The sequence below is a fragment of the Equus caballus genome, chromosome 14 (assembly GCF_041296265.1).
Source record: "Equus caballus isolate H_3958 breed thoroughbred chromosome 14, TB-T2T, whole genome shotgun sequence".
NCBI lineage: Eukaryota > Metazoa > Chordata > Mammalia > Perissodactyla > Equidae > Equus > Equus caballus.
The window spans coordinates 87,453,887-87,469,117 of NC_091697.1; the positions used below are offsets into that span (position 1 = coordinate 87,453,887).

Sequence of the window (15,231 nt, forward strand, 5' to 3'; positions counted from 1 at the left end):
AAAAATAAAGGAGCGCGTGTTTCATAAATAGAGCATCCTCCGATATGCTGACCTTTCGAATGCCAAACAGCAAGCTGGCCTTCTTCCCTCTGCACTCCATTCATCTGGTTTTCCAGTCGACAAGAGGAGATAGAGATAGAAAGATGGATTGTGTGTGTGCATGTCCATATGTTGCACTCTTTAGAGGTGATGACATGCATAAGACCATCAAAGAAATCTCCAAGGTTGCGGAATGAAGAATTTGAAGACTGCTACTTTTATTCATGCAGAAATTTTACTTAGTGCATACCTTTGAACTCTTTAATCCATATAGCTTTACATGCCAAAATTCTTGTGTTCGTTTTACCTAGATAATCATGAGTCATCTTCCTACTCCAGTTCTCAGTTGAACATCATTCAACAACAAATTTAAAATAGCAGGCTGATGCGCCTTGTTGACTATCAGAGCAACAGGCCCCTGGCTTTGGTTTTCGGCTTCAGTCTTCAAGACACCTCTGCTGAATTCTGGAGGTCAACTGCAAGTAGAACCACAAATCAGCCAGCTCAAAAATGCTTGTTTTCTTGGAAACGTGAGGGAGGAGAGGATGGGGAGCAGAAATACAGTTCAGGAAATAAAAGCCCTAATTCTATTTTGGGTTACATCAACTGGTAGAAAATATGATTTCAAATATTTTTGAATGATCGCAAAAGCTCTGTAATGACCAACCTCACCTTGACCACTTCAACGTGTATTTTATGGATTAATTCAGTTATCCCCTCTCATAGTCTTACATTTTCCCAGTTCCTTCCCCAAAATACTTCTTAAATACTAAACACTGCAGTTTTTAAAGATACACAGGCTTCAAATTCCCTAGGTGTCTCAAGGATTTGCCTGAACTACACACTGTGTGGCTGATCGGTGACCCAGAGAAGAGGTAAAGGAGGCGGGTGCTCCTAGTTAATGGCTTAGAAAGTGGTTGTTCACTGTTGCTGCCTCCAGGTCAAACTCTAAGACTGTCCGGACACCCTGAAAAATATCAAAGCCTGGAATTTTGAAGCACATCTAGGAATGTATTCAGGAGAATACCAAAGGGCACAGACGCCATGTTACACAAAGAATGTTTGAAAGAACAAAAACTATTTCATCTAGAACGTGAGGAAACCTGAGAGTTGTCTGTATCAGTGTGCTTCCATATACAAGTGAGAGATACCCGTTCAAAGTAGTTGAAGGAAAAAGCAGATAGGTTGGTTCAGAGGCTCAAACTATGTCATCAGGACTTCATCTTTCTTTCTCCATCTCTCGGTTCTACTTTCCTCAGTGTTGGCTTTCTTCTCAGCCGTGTTTCGCGTTTGCTTAGGCAACGCCACACTTACCTCCTATCACCGCCAACAATCCTAGTGAAAAAGGAGGAGCTCGTCTTCGACATTTCCAACAAAAGTCCTGGACTCATTGGCTCTGAATCACTCGGCTTTGGTCAAATCCCCACCCCTGAGCCCTGGAGAAGACCTGGTGGAAGGAAAGTGGTTCTTTAGGGAAAACTTTTGTGCTAGTCCCACAAAGAGGGGAAGTACATGCCGGGCAGACAAAAACTATGGATGCCCTGCACCGCCCTCAGGTATATGGTGGACTCTCGTGTGGACAAGGGGATAAAATTTTATGAGCCTCCAGAAATGAGAAGTAGACCACTTGGACAAACCTTACAGGAAAGCAGATTTCTGCTCACTCCCCAAAAGGACCTTTTCACAATTAGAACCATTAGCAGTTGAAACGGGCTGCCTTAAGATGTGCCAAGTGCCAGGTCCTTCCACGTGTTCAGCCGTGGGCCAGATGGGCAGCTGTCAATAGTGTTGTGCAAGGAATTCCTGCATTAGGCAGAGCTTTGCCTACATGACCTGTAAGGTCTCTTTTGACTCTACAATTCTATTATCCTTGTTAATTTCCACAATTCAATTTGCTGTACAGGATAAACAAACCAACCTAATTTGATCTGGAACTTCTGCAGGCTATCACAGGTCATTTCATCAAAAACACATGGCTATAGCCATTACTATGTTTTCTGAAGTCATCTAACAGACATGGTCCTTAACAAGGTCTCCACATTATTAGTTTCACTTATGGCTTTTTCCAGCCTTCTGCTTATTACACAATTACCTTTCGTTCTCCTTTAGATTGGAGGGGAGAGGAGCAGGAAAGAGTTTTCTTCTTGCTGCCTTTCTCCTCTTAAATCTTACAATGTAATTAAATTAAATGTAATTGTAATTAAAATTACGTTGCTCACATTTTTACCTCCAAATTTGGCTTTCATTTTTCAGGTTTAAGAATCTATGGGAAATGCAAGTGGGGGCCATAGATAATCATAGATCTGGACAAAGTTTATTAAAGAAAGTTTTCAAAGAAGGGAGAGAGAGATTTTTTAATTTGATATTAAAAATTAATTTGTAAGATAAATTTAATATACTGCAACATTGTTAGAACTGGGGTACTAAACCTGAGCCATACTCATGAAGAAATAACACATTTGGGAAAGAAACACATTGGCTTCTTTCACAACCGAAGGCACCCCCCACCCCCCGAGCATATACATACATACTCTGTTCTGCTTAAACTGGAGATGACAAACTACACAATCCAGCCTGCAAATCAAACTGTTTTTGCTGAAGTATGTCCATCCTTAATAACTGATTGTGTTTCTTGTCTTTTTCAGTGAATGTAGTGTCAATGTTACAGGAATTTTGGGAAAGCAAGCAGGAGAGGGCTGCGTTCCCAAGTGAAGGAGTGGTGATCTATGAGTCACTGCCATCTCCTGGGCCTCCCTTCGTGAGTTACGTGACCCTCCCAGGAGGAAGCTGCTTTGGCAACTTTCAGGTAAGAAGCAACTGTAGATTAGTCAGTGAATGTTAATTGGGTTAAAATAGAGTAAGCCTTTTTATAAAATGATAATATTATGTTGTCTTAGTTGTAGTGAAAAAAGTTGTGCCGTGTTCCATTATATATACAGAAAAAGCCTTTTTATAAAATGGTAATATTATGTTGTCTTAGTTGTAGTGAAAAAAGTTGTGCCGTGTTCCATTATATATACAGAAAAATTTGTCAGACGTTCCGATTTTTTAAAATGAAAGTGTTTTATATTAGGGTATCCCCTCATAGTTCTTTATGGAAAATGAGTTTTATAGCATTTTATTTCCACGATAGCTGCTGCTATTTCCCTCAACATATTCTGGAATAAAACTTAAAGAACAAGGGAATGTCAGCAAAGTCCTTCCCTCAGGGCCCTTCCATCAGTAGAAAGTCTTCACTTTCATGAATTTTGTAATCAAATACTAATCAATCTATTACACACCAAAGCATGGGCCAACAGCAAAGGCTGAGACTCACAGGGCTGGGGTCAGGCGCCCGTGTTAAGCCTGAGTTCTGCCTCTGAATAACTGAAGATACCCTTGGGAAATTTCTTTAACTTCTTGATTTCCCTGACTTTGAGATGGGGAATAATACCCACAGGGTTAGTTGGGAGTCATATGAAATATACATGCAGTGTGTTTATCTGGTACATAGTAGGTATTCCACGTATTGTTTTGATAATTATTATAAAGACTCTTCCAGTTGGTTAAATCTTTATTATGTTTACGATGGGTGTAAATGATGATACATTTCTAGTTGGACATCTACTCACACAAAAACATTTGCCTATACATTAACCATCAGCATGTGGTTATCCAGTATGTGTAACAAATATGCATTGAGTGCTAGGAAATATCAAGCATTGGGCCAAGTAATGAAGATATGGTCCATACCTTGAGGAAATCAATGTACAAAAAAATTATAGTAATTACATAGAGTTATATTGGAGAGTCAATGAAAGCATAAAGGAGCTTTTCAGTTCACCAGTCACCTTTATAAGTACCCCTTCAGTACAGTAAACTCTCTCTTAATTTTAAATAACTGGCACAAATGCCTTATTTATGGTTTATGAACAATGTGAAACTCACAAGCATTCAAGTGTCCCTCTTAACTTTGACAACTGGGAAGCCCGGAGGCAAATTTTCAGCATATGTCTTTGCAGTGTAAGTCTACAGAACTTAATGTCATGTAATTTTTAGGACTAACCTCATACTTGATATCGTTTATATTTCTACCCTTACTCTCCCTTTGAACTTAGTGTGCCTCACTCATTTATTTTATCCTGTTATTGTGTATCTATTTTTCGTTCTTTCAAATCCTTTGTGGAGTAAGGGGAGGATTTAGTTTAATAAATAGACCCACAAACCTATGTCTGCCTAAGGGAAATCAAAGAAGGATTCACAGGAAATGCAATCACGAGCTGACATGTGCACTTAAGGGTGTCTTTGCCAGCTGGTAAAGGGAAGATGACATTCTCAGCATTAGGAACAGTGTGAGCAAAGGCATGGAGCAAGCACTCCCAGAATTTGGGAAGCCTAACTGTGTCTGTGGCAGGGAAATGGTGAGAAATTATGGTGTGCTCATCAAACCATAAGGGACCTTCATGCCTTGCAAAAGAGAACAGGTTGTATTCTATATATCAGAACCCTGAAGGATTCTGAGCAGGAGAGTGATATATTCAAATCAGAAGGATTACTCTGGCAGGAGCAAGGGGTAATTTTAAAGAACTGCTTTCCAAATGTCTGACCCGCCCCCCCCCGCCCCCCCCAGCCAATGAGGTCTTGCCTTCTCCCACCCTGCACAGTGACCAGCAGTGCATTTTGACCTCTGACTAATGAAAGTGAATTGTCTGATGAGGATGATTAGAAAGTGGGTCTAGAAGCCTCAGAACAGAACTTGATGGAACCCCAGACACTTCGACAAGGACAAGGGGCAGGGAAGGGGTGAGAAAGGCAGCAACAGGGGAAGGGGTCCCCTAATCCACGTGAGACTGCAGGTCCGTCATGGAGCGCTGTGAGGTGAAGGCTGCTCTCACAGAGCACCCATCAGACTCCCACTCAAGGGAGACCTCCCAGGCAAACAGACCGGCCCTGCCACAGAGCAAGGTCTTGCCAGCCACCTGAGCCAATCTGTTTCTCTGTCCATGAGTGCCACTGGACTAAAGATCACCAAACATTTGAGGAAAACCAAAAGCAAAAGAGAAAAAGCCAAGGCAAGCAAAGAAAAGAATAGAAACAATTCAAGCAGCAGAGGACAGAAGAGAGTATTACAGTGAGTTGCCTCAGAAAATTGTGGGAGGATATTTATCCCTAAAACAGCTTTAAAACAAGGAACAAGCAGGGAACAAGAAATTTAAAATTTGATTGCCAAACTGGAACAGAAAAAACAAAGAAAGAAAAGAGGATTAAATGGATGAGTGGACGTAGATCACAGCCAAATTAGTACAGGATAAAAAATAAATAGCAAAGTACATCTTCTGGAACTTAGAGCAAAAAGACAAGGAGGTGGAAAAAGATGGTGCAGGAGACAGGGGGATAAATCCTGGAGGTAAACATTGGTCTAATACAAGCTCTAGAAAGAGACAAAGGAAATAAAGGAGAGGAAACAAATAACAGAAGCAATTTTCTTTGAGTTGGAGAAAAGCACAAATTTTCATATTGAAATAGCCCACCATATGCCAAGCAGGATCAAGACAAAAGAATCACACAGCTCCGTGGCGGTGCGGGACTTAGGGACAGCACTCTGCTTAAAAGATGGATCAAGGGGCTCTTTTGACACTGCATTTGTACATTAATCTTGCTGATTTGTTTTCTTTTTAATGTAGATTGAATTTATATGTGGGATAGCTTTGGGGGAGCCGATGAAACAGGGCAAAAACTGGCAAACCTGGTGAACAAAACCAAAACTATTTCTTTGAAAAGATAAATCTTTGGCATTTCTGAATCAGAAAAAACCAAGACATATTCTACAACAAGCATGAGAAAGGGAATACAATCATAGGAGTGTAATATAAGAATACTGCATAAACAATTATATTAAAAAACATGGGGACCAGCCCCGTGGCTGAGTGGTTAAGTTCACACACTCCACTTCTGCGGCCAGGGGCTCACCAGTTTGGATCCTGGGTGCAGACCTACACACTGCTCATCAAGCCATGCTGTGGGGGCGTCCCACATAGAAGAACTAGAATGAGCTACAACTAGGATATACAACTATGTACTGGGGCTTTGGGAAAAAAAGAAAAAAAAAGAGGAAGATTGGCAACAGGTGTTAGTTCAGGACGAAACTTCCTCACACACAAAAAAGCATACCTCAAAAGAAAAAAAAAAGGAATTCATCTCCTTATTTAAAAAAATATGAAAATGTAGATGATATTGACTACTTTCTGGGAACTCTCTGTATTATCTTTGCAAGTCCTCTATAAGTCTAAAATTATTTCAAAATAAAAAGTAAAAAAAATAAATAAAAACCTTCCATGACTCCCTATTACCTTCTTGTTAAAGTCTAAATTCTTTATTCTAGTGATAAAATCTCTAGAACTAGCCCCAACTTTTCCTCCCAGCTTTATGTCCCTGAATTTCTCTTCTGACACCACGTGCTTCAGCCTAGCTGTTCCTTCTCACGCCTTGACTTCTTCCAGCCACTCTCACATTCACCCTGGGACCTACTCATGAAGTGCTGTTGCCACCCTCTCTTCGTGTGCAAACTCTGCCCATCTTCCAGGACTCCGCTCAAATGTCACATTCTCCACAAATTTTCTCTGAATCTCCCTGCTAGAAATACCTACCTCCCCTGATTTCCCAAAGCAGGTTTCTCTGTTTCTTCTCTAGTTTTTAATGTTTTGTACCTTATACTCTCACTACTTATGTGCGTGTTCTGTCTCTGTAATAAAATCTAAGGGCCTCAGGGACAGGGTCTGTGTCCTTATATGCCTATGACTCCAAGCACTGTGTTTGCATATAGTAAGTGCCTAATAAGTGTTGTTGAATGAATAACTAAGTGAATGAATAACAAATCCCAAGAATCAATGAAGTTTCTATTTGTCCATTTTTTTATATAATCACTGTTAATTGATATATAAAACAGCAGATACTATTATATAAATATATCAACTAAAGTGTTTCATCTAACTCTACGACATGGCAGGCTAGGAAGGAAAAGTCAGTAACATTAAAATCAGCCGATATTATGTTCATATCTGTGGTTAACGTTCTAAAGTGGATTGATTTGAAACTATTGATTTAAAAAACCTTCTAATTCTCTCTGAATTTAATTTATGCAGAGTAACTTTCCCTCCACCCTATATCCCTGACCTCAAATAACTAAGACTTGGCCATATTCACACCCAGGTATGCATTACGTTTGTTCATGTGTAACAAATACACTCATTATAATCAATCTAGAATATAATGCATTTGACAGATCAGTGAATGAATCTGGAGGATATGAGTCTAGGAAATTCTAACATTCTTGTTCTTGTTTTTATTTTTGCTACCTTGAGAATTATGAATTTCCCAATCATCTCATAAATTTTTGCCCCAAATGATAGGCCTTCCCTCAGGTAGTACCTTCAACAACCTCCTTGTGGTCTGTAAGAAACAGAAAACAAAGTGAAAAAGCTGAACTCTTCAGTGGGGAGGCCTCTTGGTAATCTCTGATCACTTTAGGGTTTCCTTTCCCTTATGTTTAAATCATCATATTTTAAGTTTCTCAGGAGGATTGTTAACATCCTTGCTTTAAAAGATCCAGAATTTCCTGAATCAAGTATGTTTTTAAAATGTGTTTGGGTGGTTGGCTGCCAAATCTGGCCTCTTAACCTATTTGGCTCTCCAAAATATGACTTGAGAAAGGAAAATCAGGAAGGAAAAAAAAAGCAAGAAAATTTCTACTAAAGCAATGTCCTTACACTTTTCTTTGTCAGTTCAGAAACCATCTTAAATGCTATTTTCACCATATAACATTTCATCATGTTTTTGCCAGCAGTTGGCCTGTAAGAGCCTACATGCTCATTCCTGCAATGCCTTTCACATAATCAAATGTCACCCTTGTGCATTGCAAATCATTTCACGATGGATTATTAATGCCAATACCATGTGCTGAGACATGGAGAAACCATTATGCCAGCAGAAGCCTTCTTACTGAGCCGTGGACGTCACCTCCAATGGTGCCAAGTAATTGAAAATACTTGAAGTGGAGTATGGGACTGGGTTGTGGGATTAAACCCTCTGGTTTCATGAAAGCTGTAAGAGATTAGGCTCATTCATTCTTTAGAAAAGTGGTATTCAGACTGAGCTTTAGTTTTCTGATTAATCAAAGGAAAGCAGCCAAAAGGTTCTGATGGACACAAACCACTGGTTTTATGCAAAGAAACCTCCCACTGAAGTAAATGGGAGGCTGGTGTCCAAGAGGACTAATTAAAGAATTTTCAGTTCGTCTTGACACCACAACTGCAAAAAACAAGAGAGCCAGAGGGAAAGAAAGCAGCCGCAAGCCTGTCTTTAAAGCATGTCTTCATAAACTACTGCAGTATAGAAAAAGAGAAGTGAAAGGATGATTCTGCTTTGAATTTCTAAACAGTAAACAAAATGATCTATTGATACTAAATTATCATATTGATAGATAAATTATTTCTAAATAAACTTAATTATAACTTTCAGAAAGTTATATTGAAACACATTAGTACTTCTTGTCTCTTTTATAAAAGAAGCCATCTTCTAATGTTACAGGCATTAAGCAGGAATTCATGCTCTTCGGATGGTTTTTTTTACGCCATTTTTGTCTAGGCAGTTAATCCTTCCCCAGCCACATATCATGACCATGAAAACTGGCAGCACTTTCCATTTTTTACAATAAAAGCAACACAAGGGCCATCAGATCAACGTCTGATCCCCCTCTTGATCATCTCAGACAGAAAGCCATTCATTTCAGCAGCTGCTTTTGTTTCCAAATCTAAAAGGGGACATTAATTGAATATTTTATCTTATTTTATATTTTGATCAAAAGGTTTGTGATTCAAGTTTTGTTTTCAAACCAGTGACGTGGTCTTCCATATAGTCTGCTAGAATGATTCAGATTAATGAATTTCATTCCTATTTGGAATAAAAAGCAAAAATTCCTTTGCATATAGTCCTAGGCCATGCGATTATTATGTGTATAAATTGACTAAAAAATGTATCCCCCTGGCTAAAACATTGATGTGATAGCTCGATTTATTTGAAGTGTAGGACACTAATTCGTTGGAGTATCCTATCTTTTTCACATAAATATTTTGTTGTTCCTGTTAAAATTGCTTCACAGAAAATACATACAAGTGTTGAACACTGGAGTGGGGAACTTTGCTGTTTGCATAATGCCAGGCACCACATGAAATCGAGACATTTAATATTTCCACAGGCAAGCTGTTGGTTGTTTTTTTTTTTATTTTCAACCAACATTTGGTGTTGCATAACAGGCTACACAGTTGGGAGATGTAAGATGGAACATGCAGAGGAGATGAGCTCCTTGCAAAGATCTCTTTCTAAAAGGCCTTTCATTTTGTGCCACTTACTTTTCAAACTAAAGCCTTTGCCTATGAAGATATCTAGAAAAACTACTTTTGCAAAGCGCATACTGCCCAAAAGAAGGGTAAGGGTGTTTAATTTTGTTTTGTTTTAGTTACCTAAGACAGTAAGCACTCTTCATCTGGATTATCAGATATAAAACACAGGTTTCATACTTTCAGGCATTGAATGATTCCTCTCAAAGTTCAGGGAATTAAAAGTATATTTAAATCACAATAAACTATGTTTATAAAATTAATTTTTCCCAGGAGAGAAGAACTAAAAGAAAATGTGATTAATTCTTGACTTGACTAAATGGAATGGTAATGCTCTCTTTTTGCTGAGCGTTAAATAAGGCCTAGCCCTAACATTCCATGCCCCAAAGAGAGATAAAGTTCCTGCCATAAAATCAAGACTATTGCCCTGCACTAATGCGGTTTTAATGCCAAATATTTCAATTTGAAATCAGCCGTGACCTCTTCTGTCTCTAGAGTTGTCTACCTTGACCCAGATGCACAACACACTATGCAACGTAACTTAACTTCTAAAGGAAGTATTTCCTGGTAGAAATCTCCACAGGAAAGCATCTTGTTTTGCAACTAATGAGACCCAAAGATAGGAAGGTCAGTTATAACCCCTTCCTATTTGACAGTCGTATGTCAGCTAATGATCCAACTTTAATGACTTGCCCATGAAACTGAGAGTGCATATTGTTTTAATGAGAGCTTTTATTTATTCCCAGGCCCCTTCCCTAACTTTAATCTGTGTCTTTTCTTATCCTGCAAAGTGAATAGAGATGCTTGACCTCCAAATAGAACAGCAGAGTGCAGTGAGGGCAATGCTTGGGAAAAAGCTCCCTGGTCAAGGAAGACTTGAGGCCATCTCCGCAGGATTCTGCCAGCCCCTCGTTGACAAACTTCAGGAAGATGCTCACTGTCTCACCAGTTGCCGAGCGAGGAAGAAAAGCTGGCTGCACCTTTCCCCTCCATCCCTCTCAGTGCAATCAGACCCAAGTCCTTTCACATCAAAGCAACTATAAAAATAAACCCAAACTTTGAGCCCTGATCAATTCATCTTGTCTTCACCTTAACTTGAAAAAACAAAAAGAAAAAAATTAAAAAGGGAAAAGAAAAAAACCTGAAGCAGCAAAACACAACATGGTTTTGTAATAGTTACCAGGGACCTTGGTCTGGGGATGTGTGTAGAATAACATTTGCAGCAGAGGTAAACGAGGAGGAGGCCAGGTGGTTTGTATTAGAAAAATAACATTCTGACCCACCATGTGCATAAAACGTTTCTTTCAGTTGACAGGAACTGGTGAGTTTTCTCTGAAAATTGGACTCCCAGACCAGTCCCCTCCCCCATACCTAGCAAAGACCCCCCATTCCCAGTGCACACAGAGCTCCAAATTGTTCCCAACGAATTTGCAGCCAGCCTGACCTACGGAGAAAGAGACACGATATTAACTTGGGTGACTGAGTTTCAACGGTTGCCCTCTTTCACATCACCATCTGGAAGGGGGAAAAATGCTAATATATCCACAATTAGATAAATTGGAACACATGCAAATGTTCATGCTTAGAACAGGGCAGTCGAGGTCTTAAAGACCTGAAAGGGGGACAATTAGCAGCAGGGCCTGGTTTATGGCATTCTTTGTGCTGAGGGCTTGCTGTCAGGATGAAACTGAGGTGTTGGTGACACTGACCAGAGCTGGCAGGCCAAACACATAAACTCTGCAAGTCACTGCCTGAGACTTGGACTCTGAGGCACAAAAGCAAAATGTTCCAACCACTTGAATGACAGACTTGACAGCCGAAAGGATTTGAGCAAGAATTCTCACTTCTCACAGAGTCGGTTTATTTGATTTTGCCACCTGCACCATCCCAGCTTGGGAGATCCCCTTGGGTACGATGTGCTATTGATCGAATGCCACCTAAATAACACTGACCTGCCCTTGACCCCAGGGGGGACAGCACCTTCAGCTTTGAGCGTGCATGTAGATCCAGTCTATCACATGTGCTCTCACATTGCTGTTCTTATTCAAAAACCGTGCTCCTCACAGACTCCTTTTCAAGTCCTTGGCTACCAGTGGTACACCCTGAGTAAAGTATGCCTACTTTGGTTTTATACATTTTGGATGTGCAGACCTTTTTCTTCTTGGATGTCTTTAAAATACAAATATGAAAAATTCTTAAGTCTGACGTTTAATATGGAGAGAAGTTAGTTATATCGATGTCTTTCCATACGCTTTCCTAAAGAAGGCACTGTAGTTGGGATGTCTGTACAGAAAAATTTTGGGATTCAGAAACAGCTATTCAACACACGTATCCTACCTATTTTCTAAAATAAATCATGAGAAAAAAATTATTAATCAAATGAGGGCTTCCAGGGAGGTAACCGTTCAGAGTATAAATTATGTCAACCTGGCTAGAAGGTGTTCCTATGAACAATAACATACTTATCAATAATTTTTAAGTATTTAATAAAGAATTAACAATAAAACTAGTTTCTTATTAGGCATTTCTGTTTTTATAACAGGTGCATGACTACCACAATTTTATTTCAATTAAGTTAGGAACTTACGTATATCCTAAAAAATTGGCTAGCCACTATTTTATTTTGGGACAGCCTACTGGCCCAGAAATTAATCTTGGTTGATTAATCTTCCATCACATAGTGTGACACTTTAGAAAACCATCACAGAAGAAATAAAAACTGCTGAGCAAAAAAGGAAAATTGAAACCTCACTTAGTTAGGTCCGTAGTGCTTATAGTCTTCCTATGGGCCTGGTTTTAGAAAAATTATCCTAAAGGATTATTGTTTCGACCTGAACGCTGCTTTCCTTGCCTCTTGGGTAGAAGCAATTTCTCTAGTGAGAAATTAGCATTTTTGTTGTTAGCAGAAGGGGATTTGCCATTGTGATACTGTGATTTATAATAAGAAATATATATTGGGTCTTCACCTTCGTTCCTAGCACAGAGCTCCTGAAAACCTGGGAATTCCATAAGTGAGAAGAGTGATAAGGGTATTTTTTAATTCATAAAAACGCCTTTTTACCACACCTGAGTTTATGTTAATGAGTTGACTTTCAGAAGGCCCCTAAAGATGGCGGCTGCTGCCAGGGGAATGAAGCATGTGATTAGGAGGTTCAGTCCCAGCGTCTGATCTCCTGGGAGGGGAGAGGGGCTGAAGATTGACTTAATCACCAATGGTCAAAGATTTAATCAATCATGTCTAAGTTATGAAGCCTCCTTAAAAATCCTAAATGGTGGGATTTGGGGAGCTTCTAGGTTGGCATATATTTGGAAGTGCTGGGAGGGTGGTGCACCCAGAGAAGGCATGGAAGCCCTGAGCCTCTTCCCGCATACCTTGCCATGTGCATCTCTTCCTCTGGCTGTTCCTGAGTTGTATCCTTTTATAAGAAACGAGCAATCTAGTAAGTAAACTGTTCACCTGAGTGCTGTGAGCCATTCTAGCAAATGATGGAATCAAAGGAGGGGGTTATGGGGGCCTCTCATTTGCAGCTGGTTGGTCAGAAATATAAGTAACAACTTGGCCTTGCAATTAGCATCTGAAGTGGGACCAGTTTATAAGACAGAGTCATTAATCTCTGAGATCTGGTGCTACCTTCAAGTAGACAGTTTCAGAATTGAGTTAAATTGTAGGACAGCCAGCTGGTATCAGAGAATTAGTTGGTGTGGGGGGAAAACCCCATAAATTTGGTGACCAGAGTATGGAAGTGTAGAATGTTGTAGTATAGTAGAGGAGAGAGTTTTCCTTTTCAACCATGAAGCCTATGAAGCTTCCACATAGGCTCCTTCTAAATCATAATGCCAATTTTTCTTATTTGGAATTTCATATTGTTTTTCTTAAACAAGATCTCCCCAATTGTGCAAGCTTCAGGCCCCACAAAACCTGGTTCTGCCCTTGCCAATTAGTAATGAGACACAGAAAGGACAGAACCTAGAGCAACATTCCTCTAAGGATAGTCCTGGATCTGCCTGCCTCAGAGTGACCTGAAAAACTTGTTAAAATGCAGACCCCTCATCGCAATCCATCTGACAAAACTCAGTAGGTCAGATTGGGGCCTGGGAGTGTGCATATTTAGCAAGTTTCCCAGGTGTTCTTACTATGAACACTAAACGTTTTTTTTGTTGTTGTTTTGTTTTGTTTTGTTTTTTAAGAAGATTAGCCCTGAGCTAACTGCTGCCAATCCTCCTCTTTTTGCTGAGGAAGACTGGCCCTGAGCTAACATCCGTGCCCATCTTTCTCTACTTTATATGTGGGACGCCTACCACAGCATGGCATGCCAAGTGGTGCCGTGTCCGCACCTGGGATTCGAACCGGTGAACCCCAGGCCACTGAAGCAGAATGTGCGCACTTAACCACTGCACCCCTGGGTCAGCCCCAACACTAAAGTGTTTGAACTATTGCTTTGGACTCCTGGCCTAGCCTTAGTGATGATCTTCATAGTGTACCCTGTGTGTTCCTAGCAGCTTATTGGTAATTTAACATCCAAAATAAAATACAAGGCCAGAATGAGCTGGTCTTGGGAGAATTTCTTATCCATTGGAGCTGGGGAGTTTAATTTAAATGACTTTTGCTCTTGAAGAGTTACCAAACACTTCTTAAAATTGTCAGACAAGCTTATGTGGTGAAATCTCAAATTCTCTTGGCCCCGTTCTTAATCAAGGAGTCACTTCCAGCCAGCACAAGAAACTTTCTACGGGGAGTGACATTTGATCTTCTGGTCTAGCGAAAGCTGGCCTTTCTCTCTCCATTTTCCTTCTCCCACAGTCCAGGTAGAGGAAAGCATTGAAAGGACAATAGGAAGGACGTGGATGTTGAGACATCTGTCAGCACGTTCCCCTCCTCACTGAGCACAGTTTCTTGCCACAGTGTACTGCTTCCTCCATGGCCTTCTCTTCTAAATGAAGTTGAGTTTGTCACGTGGCCATGGGAGGAGATTCTCTTAGAGTCTTGTGTCAGAAGGACCCATGGAGTATTAAGGTTGGAGCTTTGGCTGATGTACTGTACTGATTTGAGGAAATGCTGTGAAACTTTAGCCAAAGTATGTGTTGTCTCTATTCTAGGTGAGTGACCATTTCTGTGACAAGCAGAATAGCGTAGTGGTCAAAACCCTGGGCTCTCAAGTCAGCCAGACCCGGGGTTGGATCTTGTTTGGCCACTTTTTAGGTTATTGGACCTTGGGATATGTAACCTGTTTTCTTATCTACAAAATAAGGATAACAACAAAACCAACCTCATAGGATTGTGGTAATGACTACATGTGCCAGTAAACATAAAGTGCTGAGCTCAGTGCCCAGCATATAGTGTCAGCAATGGAGGTTACTATTATTGAGCTCTCCCTCAAAGGTGACTGAGAGAGTTCCTAATTACCAGAGATGAGCAAAGCCTTTGTATTAGTTATCAATGGCTGCGTAACAAATTGCCTCAAAACTTATACTCATTGTCTCACACTGTTTCTGAGGGTCAGAAATTTGGAAGCAGCTTAGCTGGGTCATTCTGGCTTAGGGTCTCCCAGGGGCTGCAGTCAAGCTGTCAGCAGAGCTGCCATCCTCTGAAGGCTTGATCCGGGCTGGAGGATCAGCTTCCAGTGTCACTCAGGTGGCTGTTGTCAGGCCTTAGTTCCTTACCGTGTGCCTTTCTGTAGGACTGTTCACAAGATGACAGCTGACTTTTCCTGGAGCAAGTGATCCAAGAGAGAAAACATGTGTGACCAAGATGGAAGCCACGGTGTCTTTATAACCTAACAGCGAAAGTGACATTTCATGACTTCTGCCATATTCTGTT

The 15,231-nt window shown here is 40.4% G+C and overlaps 1 protein-coding gene across 1 annotated transcript in view; it reads left to right on the forward strand.

Moving 5' to 3' along the window:
- Positions 1-15,231, forward strand: part of LIX1 (limb and CNS expressed 1) — a 48,335-nt gene that overhangs the window by 13,607 nt on the left and 19,497 nt on the right. Inside the window, exon 2 of the mRNA XM_001504607.6 lies at positions 2,685-2,845. Within this exon, the coding sequence (XP_001504657.1) occupies positions 2,685-2,845 (161 nt within the window). The remainder of the gene's footprint in view (positions 1-2,684; positions 2,846-15,231) is intronic.